The sequence below is a fragment of the Columba livia genome, chromosome 2 (genome assembly GCF_036013475.1).
Source record: "Columba livia isolate bColLiv1 breed racing homer chromosome 2, bColLiv1.pat.W.v2, whole genome shotgun sequence".
NCBI classification, from domain to species: domain Eukaryota; kingdom Metazoa; phylum Chordata; class Aves; order Columbiformes; family Columbidae; genus Columba; species Columba livia.
Window position 1 is genome coordinate 137,427,220 of NC_088603.1, and position 8,700 is coordinate 137,435,919.

The 8,700-nt window shown below is 41.9% G+C and overlaps 1 protein-coding gene across 1 annotated transcript in view; it reads right to left on the bottom strand.

The window, feature by feature from the left end:
- CDH17 (cadherin 17) overlaps window positions 1-8,378 on the bottom strand; it is a 29,617-nt gene extending 21,239 nt beyond the window's left edge. Inside the window, exons 1-4 of the mRNA XM_021281247.2 lie at window positions 8,072-8,378; window positions 5,337-5,406; window positions 2,453-2,551; window positions 612-749 (exon numbers count right to left, since the gene is read on the bottom strand). Of these exons, the coding sequence (XP_021136922.2) occupies window positions 612-749; window positions 2,453-2,551; window positions 5,337-5,381 (282 nt within the window). The 5' untranslated portion in view covers window positions 5,382-5,406; window positions 8,072-8,378. The remainder of the gene's footprint in view (window positions 1-611; window positions 750-2,452; window positions 2,552-5,336; window positions 5,407-8,071) is intronic.
- Window positions 8,379-8,700: the final 322 nt, after the last annotated feature.

Sequence of the window (8,700 nt, forward strand, 5' to 3'; positions counted from 1 at the left end):
ACATGCTGTCCCACTCCCAACAGTTTTTACAATGAGATCTTTATGAAAAAGAGTATAATAGCAAGACAAGCACACAATGCTCCTTCCACTAATAGCCTCCCACATCTGCCAAACAGCTTTCTGCTGTTATCTAACAGAGGTTAAATCAGAGCCTCTGTGTCTAAATGTCATTTATTTACACCGTTTGTCACTAAATAGATTATAATCTTCCTAAGTAGATTACAATAGTTTGTTTTCCCATTCCAGCCATGGAATTTGGCCTAACAGTCTTCAGGGACAACAAGTAAATCTCATTCATGGGGCCAGATTTCACTTCCAGTCAAGTGACCTCCTTATATTAGAAGAATTAAAGGACTGGGATTGGCATCAGCATAGGGGTTTTTTCCCTCAACATAAACCTCATGTGCTAAGGAGTATTTTCCTGTGAAAAGTCTTTTAGAACAATAAAACCATATATCTTTCAGCAAAGCTCAAGTTGAAAAATGAAAAAGCTGTCTGTAAAAACAGACAAAAGAAAATTTGAAATTTCAACAGTTTTCTATTAATTTCAGTTTTACTAAAGAGGGCGAATATGAATAGTCCTCTCTTCTTATTTTTCACTGAGTTTTTACCTGCAGCGTGTGTACTGTTTTGGTCTCCCAGTCCAGAGATCCATTGAGATACAGGATGCCAGTCTTCGGCACAATGTCAATTATTCCATCTTTTTCACCATATGCTCTGAAACTCACAGCAGGTGGCTCAGACGTGAACTAGAATGGGAAAAAAATGAAAGGGAAGGGAAAAAGGGAAGGGAAAAAGGGAAAGGGAAGGGAAAGAGGGAAGGAAAAGAGGGAGAGGGAGAGGGAGAGGGAGAGGGAGAGGGAGAGGGAGAGGGAGAGGGAGAGGGAGAGGGAGAGGGAGAGGGAGAGGGAAGGGAAGGGAAGGGAAGGGAAGGGAAGGGAAGGGAAGGGAAGGGAAGGGAAGGGAAGGGAAGGGAAGGGAAGGGAAGGGAAGGGAAGGGAAGGGAAGGGAAAAAAAGAAAAAAAGAAAAAAAGAAAAAAAGAAAAAAAGAAAAAAAGAAAAAAAGAAAAAAAGAAAAAAAGAAAAAAAGAAAAAAAGAAAAAAAGAAAAAAAGAAAAAAGAAAAAAAGGAAAAAAGAAAAAAGAAGAAAAGAAAAAAGAAGAAAAGAAGAAAAGAAGAAAGAAAAAAGAAAAAAGAAAAAAGGAAAAGAAAAGAAAAGAAAAGAAAAGAAAAGAAAAGAAAAGAAAAGAAAAGAAAAGAAAAGAAAAGAAAAGAAAAGAAAAGAAAAGAAAAGAAAAGAAAAGAAAAGAAAAGAAAAGAAAAGAAAAGAAGAAAAGAAAAGAAAAGAAAAGAAAAGAAAAGAAAAGAAAAGAAAAGAAAAGAAAAGAAAAGAAAAGAAAAGAAAAGAAAAGAAAAGAAAAGAAAATAAAAGAAAAGAAAAGAAAAGAAAAGAAAAGAAAAAGAAAAGAAAAGGAAAAGGAAAGGAAAAGGAAAGGAAAAGGAAAGGAAAAGGAAAAGGAAAAGGAAAAGGTAAAGGAAAAGGAAAAGGAAAAGGAAAAGGAAAAGGAAAAGGAAAAGGAAAAGGAAAAGGAAAAGGAAAAGGAAAAGGAAAAGGAAAAGGAAAGGAAAAGGAAAAGGAAAAGGAAAGGAAAGGAAAGAAAAGAAAAGAAAAAAAGAAAAGAAAAGAAAAGAAAAGAAAAGAAAAGAAAAGAAAAGAAAAGAAAAGAAAAGAAAAGAAAAGAAAAGAAAAGAAAAGAAAAGAAAAGAAAAGAAAAGAAAAGAAAAGAAAAGAAAAGAAAAGAAAAGAAAAGAAAAGAGAAAAGAAAAGAAAAGAAAAAATATTTTTTTCAGCATTTTTGCCATAATCTAAATAATTTTGTGTCTTTTATAATCTATTGCCAACTGTGTGCTTGGCTGGGGGAATGATATTCCAAGAGTCTGCTCAAAAAAATGTTCCCTTTTCTGATCCTCAACAGAGAAGTTTTCACATTATTTCCTGAATGCTGCAGGAAATCCCAACTGTGTTTTCTTTCCAAAGCAAATGTCTGCATGGGACAGGGCTTTGTTGAGCACGGGAATGGAAAAAAATGACACATATGCTCCATTTGGCTGGGAGCTGGATCTGTCCTTCTGTGGTTATGGCTTTGGGAAGAAAACCTCAGAGCTGAAGGAAAATGATGACGCAAGTTACATGGAAACCCATTCTCAAGGAATGCTGATTTTATTAATCCCTGTCTCAGGATATCTTCTTAAAATGTGTTTGAGAGAAGGGGTTGCTCCTGCTTTTGCATGTAGAGTCTTGAATTCCCAGATAGAGGAAGTCAAAGTTAGTTTCGGATCCTCTTGGGGGACTGTTCTTCCCACCAGCGCACATGACAACACTGCCCGTGAGGTCAGTGTGTGCAAACTATGGGGTTTTTACTGGAATGGATACCAAGAGACACTTTATTACCTGGTAAACGAAGCGCACTCCCCCTCCTTCTGGAATAAAGAAATCCATGTCCTTCAGAGGCCCAGTTACATGCAGGTCCCCAAAATTCTGGCCTATAGCCTGTGAGAGAGAAAGGGATGGAGGAAAGCAGCTGAGGGATGTCTGCCATCACCATGCAAGGATAGCAGCTCTCCATCACTGAGCCTCTTGAAAGTTATTTCGCTGTAGCAAAACAGACGAGACACTTGTTGGCTTGCACTGAACATCTCTGGATTCTTTAGTACACACCCACTTTTAAAATCAGTGTTATTTATTAATTAATTTGAAAACAAACATTTGGGTCCTGCTCTTTTCTAAGAACTACATACTTAAATGATATTTGATCTATTTTCAAGAGGAAACAGAAGCATTGAAGAGCTGAGGAAGCTGAAAGCAAGAGGAAATTCATAAAAGCATTTCTGGATCACCCTGTGTCCCCAGCAGGACCAGCCATGTCCCATCCAGGAGCCACACAGTTCTGTGGCCACAAGTGTGTAGAGACCTAATGCCCCACTTAGGGATGGGAAGGAACTGGGGCCACACTCTTTGTAATTTCCTGAGTAAATCCAAACCTTTTTTGTAAGGGAAAGAGGTGGACCTTCCCACATCCCATACCCCACCACCCTCAGTGCGCCGGTGAACTGGGCAACCAGCTCGGGCGCTGTGCCTTCACAGCAGTTGCATATGAGAGTAAACTGCAACAAGAGCCAACACATCCTGATGATCCCTGGCTTCTATCTCATGGCAAAATGCTGCCTAAGCCTGTCTCAGCCTCTGTTTCCTTCCCAATGGCTAGCAATGCTTTCACACAGTGTTTTTTCTGGGAAATTTTTAATGACTTGGATAACCACTCCCTTCCTAGTGCCCAAAGACCTCCAGACACCCTCCTACCCTGATGTTGAGGGCTGGTTTTGCTTTCAAACAAAAAAAAAGCAAAGCAAAAATCAGCCTTCCAGAGCAGCCCTTGCACACCAGAGGATTCGGCCTATGGTTCAGATAATCTGCCTGTTTCTCCAAAGGCAAGACCAAACTCTCCTGAGTGTCTACTCTTCTCTCCCTGTCACCAAGGTTTTACCAATGCTGAGGATCTGCCTGCCAGAATTAGGGCTCCATCATTTGGTTGCACAGGTAAAACTTCTTTTCTCCTAGTGTAAAAATTACTTTATTCTGCTTTATAGATTCGAACTGCCATTGCCACCCATGGAGTCAGGCTCCAGGAATGCACGTTCTCTGCTGCATGACTTTTCCCCTGGATTTGGTCTTATTGCTGCTGGGACAGCTATTCAGCCTCTCACAGAAAAGTACAGTCTACATATTACCAAGGCAAAACTTAATTCTTCCTATGACAAAAACATAGCCAAGTTCAGCACAATTTACCCTAAAGTGCTGCTCTGCGAGAGTGTGTGTGTGTGTGTGTGTGTGTGTGTGTGTGACAAGTGGTGTTTGAATAACACCGGATTCTGTTTAATAATAGTTAAGAGATGCTGCCCTCCTTGCTTACAAGGGTTTATGAGTGTTTTTGCAAACAGGAAAACTAAAATATTGTGAGAACCGGGGAAGGAGAGGGAAGAATACTAGTGAACACTAGTGGCAGTAGAAAAATATCCAAAAAAACATGTAATAGGTGCACATGAAAGGAAAGAGTACTTTAAAGCTATTCCTTAGTATTTTTGCTAAAAGCTGACTGCTGGCTTCTGCCAGGGACAAGATAGGAGAGCCCTCAATCTGACCTGCTAAGGCTGTTCCTGTGTCACACTGGTGGGCACAACCTGTCTCCTGGAGGCTTTTCCCAGGACCATTTCGAGGGGTTTTGCTTGGTCATGTTCCTTGCCGTGGAAGAACAAAGGCTGATGCTATAAAACTCAACGGGTTCAAAGTGCAGGCTGTGGAGCAAGTAAGAGATATCTCTTCCTGTCAATTAAAATTACTTTATGTGGACCATAAATATTTCCAAACGTATGTCTACAGCATGAATCACTACTCAGGGGCCTGAAGAGGAAGTAGGGTTTTCTCCTTGGTCTGTATCCAGCTGGCATCTCATTTGAAGGGGGCTATAATGCCTGCAGAATGGCTTCATGGGGGTTGGCACCCCCACAGGCAGCAGGTTTTCAAATGGGAATGAAAATGGAGGGACTCACTACTGCACACCAATCTCATCCCTCAGGGTCTCCATATTCTAAGGCACTTTTTAATAGACTTGAATTTAACTTAATTTTTTATCTTTTCTGTTAATTTCAATTGTAAAGGATAAACCATCACTGTAACCTTTACAAATATTAATAAATCTAAAGAATATAATAGGTGAGGTCCATAAGATAACATAACTAATACATTCCAGTTCCAGAAAATCCTCTGAAGAGGGATTCACACAGATGGACTAATGAAGATAAACAATTAATATGCATGGTTTGAACTACATGCCATTATATGTCTTAGAATACATTTCATATATCAGCACAGACATGGATCACAATACAGAACACAGGATACAGATGTCTTCATTGTTTGATGATTTGTTGCAATATTTTTAAATCTTTTCTAGCATTAAATCCACTTATTGGGAAAAGTGATATCTAAGGAGGAAGTACAAAAGGCAAAATAGATTAGATAAACTATTGTCTTTTAGGCTTTTTTAAGTTGTTGTTTTTTTTTTTTCCCAGTGATTGACATGTCTTCCTAACTTTTGGCTGTGGGGTCACACATAAATGTCAGGGCTGTGCTCCCACACCCAGAGTTACAGCCACTCTGCTGGTACATATTGCCAGCCTGACCTGCAGACCAGGACATGCATGGGCTGGAGCTCCAAGGCTTGCAGGCAACCTTTGCTGTTTGCTCTCAGATAAAGGAAGGAAAAGCTGTAACTCACCCAGTGAATGACAAGGAGAAACTGAAGTCCACACAGCTTAAACATTCTGGAATATGCTTTGCTTCAGCTCCTGAAAAGAAGAGGCGATAGTCACATAGAGCTGGCCAAATCTATTTGTGAATAAAAGCTACAGCTAAGCTTTCTTGAAGCAGTAGGGAGAGAGCAGCCCAGGAGTGTGCTCTGAAGGACCAGGCGCAGCTGTGCCCATGGGAGGTGAGACTGCTGGTGTCCCTGGGCTGGCCAGAAAGGTCATGCCCATCCAGTCTGTCTCCAGTGGTGCAGGAGGTGCCACATGCTGTGAGAGCCTCAAACAGCTGTCAGAGATTGAAACCGACACAAAACTTCAAGCCATGCAGCCTCATTGTTGCAATGATTCTATATCACGCAAGCCCCACTTTCATTTCTGCTTTACAGAAGGCAAAAACACGTTCACAGGAAACACTATAACCACAAGAAGGTGATGGTCTTGCAGGGGTCATCCTAGGGCCTTCTGTTTACAAAAAGCAGCTGCTCAGTGCAGCTTGCAGAGGCAGAGTAACCAGAGGTGTCTGCACCCCTTAAAACAACATGGCTACTGGAAACAAAATTTCCAAGTCCAAGGAGCACTGCCTGCCTCGAATTTCAAAAAAATGCTGAGCATACACTGCCATGAGTTGGGTTGTATCCTCCTGGAAACTAGACGGATTCCTCAAAAATGCAATCCCGCTTTCTCACTGCTTCTAGATTTTAACAAAAAGCACAAGGTCTTCTCTGGAGGCAGGCAAAGCTGGCCTATAGTGCTGCCATTTCAGTGGTGCTTCATGTTATGTGGCTCACACATACAGGTATCCTTCAGCCACCACAGCTCTGCCTCATGGAGGCTCCCAAGGAGAAGACGACAGTGTGGAGGCACTGCTGCCTCCAGATCCCTTCCTGCTTGGGCTTTCCATCACACCTCTTCTTTCCCTTTCCTTTTCTTTCCTCAGTGGCTAACCAAAAAGTGAACCTGTAAATATAGAAACCACTGCCCACACTGCTGTTCTTTGCAGCACTCATTTTAGGATGTGCCACAGGACTTTATCTTGCAAAGCCCACTCTGAGCAGGGTCTTACTGTGTGTGCAATTATACTGGGCTCTTTCCTTGGGTTGGAGCTAGCTGCGTGGGTACTGCAGGAAAATAAAATGACACTCCTTTAAAACCAGAAGTGATCAGGAAAGTCATTAGCTTTGTCAGGAAATTAGGTCTGAAGGTGAACCCCCGTAGCTGCCTAGCAGTAATGCCTGCTGAGCAGGTCCCTCACTGCCCTGCCTGCAGCCAGAGGAGCTGGGGCCTGGCACAGGCAGGGCAGAGGGGTAGAGAAGACACTCTGAACCTCCTGGGAAGACACTTTGAACCAAGACCATTGCTGATATTTCAATTAGATAGTCAACAGATATGCATCCAGTTCCTCCATCTGTCAGCGTCCCCACTTCCCTCCTCCAGGTCTCTTCTGAACTCATTGGCCAGTTTCAGCCATACTTAATAGCAGCATGGGAACTTCAGAAAACTAATTCTGTATTAATTTGGGGAGGCCGGTGGGACAGAGGACCCCAAGGTATGCCCTTCTCAAGGGTATGGGGGCCATGTATGCCCAGCAGCTGCTCCCTGAGGGAGGTACAGCTGTACATGCCCCTTGGCCAGCCAGCAGTGAAGGGACACCAGGCAGCTACGTGTCCTGGCGGGGAAGGCTGGCAAGAGGTGAGGAAAAAGGGTACAGGTTGGTCTGGGGATACCACAGTATGGATTCAGGAAAAAGAGAGGGAGCAAGACCTACTATGGTAAGTAGAAAGTTTAAGAAAGGGACACATCCAGCCCTACCAGAGGGGACAAAAAATGTCAGAAAATGCACCCCTTTATGTGACTGTGCAACTGCACTGTGTCTCGACCAGGTTTCTCTGTCCAGATCCAACTACAAAACACAGGAGTGGAAATACAGTAATTTTGTAAGTTACGTGTTTTAATGATAACAGCCTTTGCCGTTCCCTTCTCTTTGAATATAAATATCATTTCCTAGTATCATGACATTTGTGGAGCCAGTTTCAAGGTCAAGCTGAGTGGCTCGATGAGCCCTTGACCATCCATTTTTGGCTGGAAGCTGCTACCAAGTCTCATGAAGCATCACACTGCCAAGGACCAAAACCTCAAAATACATACTCCTCTGTCACTCAGAATAGTTTCAGTACATATAAACTCATACAAAAGTCTTCAATAATGGACAGTTTCAGGATCAGAGTAGGATCAGCTTCACTGAAAGCAGCCTGAGATCTGGCTGACGACTGGAGCCATGTTTTCCCCTTCGTTTCTTAGTTTCATCTCAGTGCTATATCCCTAATAATCCCTTATGTTTCCCCTGCCTGAGCAGAAATCTCTAGGATAACCATTGTACAAATATCCCAGTGACTTTCAATAATAAACATTCAGAGAAAAAAGAATATCCTCAGAGGTTAAAGATCAGTAACAATCACAAGTATTTGGTTCCATGGGAAAAAAAATGTTGATTTTCTTTAAAAGATTGATTTCAGATGTTCAAATTCAGTATAGAGAATACAGAAGAAATTGATCCAAATCAAATACAAACCAGACTAAGCCTTAGCACATCAGTCATCCATTTTACAAGGACAGCTGAGCTCCTAACACTGCCAGGAAAGTCTTCAGCAGAACCCTTGTTTCAGCTTTTCAAATCTTCCCATGAAATGACAGTTAGATCATCCCTTACCTGTAACATGAAAAGCTTATTTTTCTCTAAAAATACTTCTTTCATTCAGCTGTGGGAATCACCTTTGTGCAGGTTGCTCATGTCCGTCTGTGCTTCTCCACACAGTTTATAGTTCCTCAGACTCGCCCTCGGCTCAGCAGCTCAAACATTAACAGCATGGAGAATTATTGATTCTTAATGACTAGGTGTGGTATAAAACGGCAGCCATGGAAGGAAGCAATGTAGCTCCAAGATCATTTACAGCTGTTGATATTTTTATGTCCTTTTGGATTTTCTTTCTGAATTCAGGTTTTTTTTCAGTGGGACTGTCAGAAAAGAACACCCAGCACACACGTGGGAGTGCCAGGGGGAAAGCTGTCCTTTCTGTAGGAGAGGAGGTGGAAAGGAAAAGGCATGGGCCTCAGGTGGAGATCACCTTTGCTACTTGCCTAGTTACAGCGATAATTCTCATTCAAAAGGCAAGAATTTGGACATACAGGTGTCCTGTTTTCACAGCAGATTTGTGCATGGGAAGGACCCAGACTAGTTATGAGAATAATTTGTCAGACATCGACTCAGAAAGTTCAAATTCTGTCTGAGCTCTGCAACAAATTTACTTTGGGTAATTTTGGGCATATCACTCTATTTGC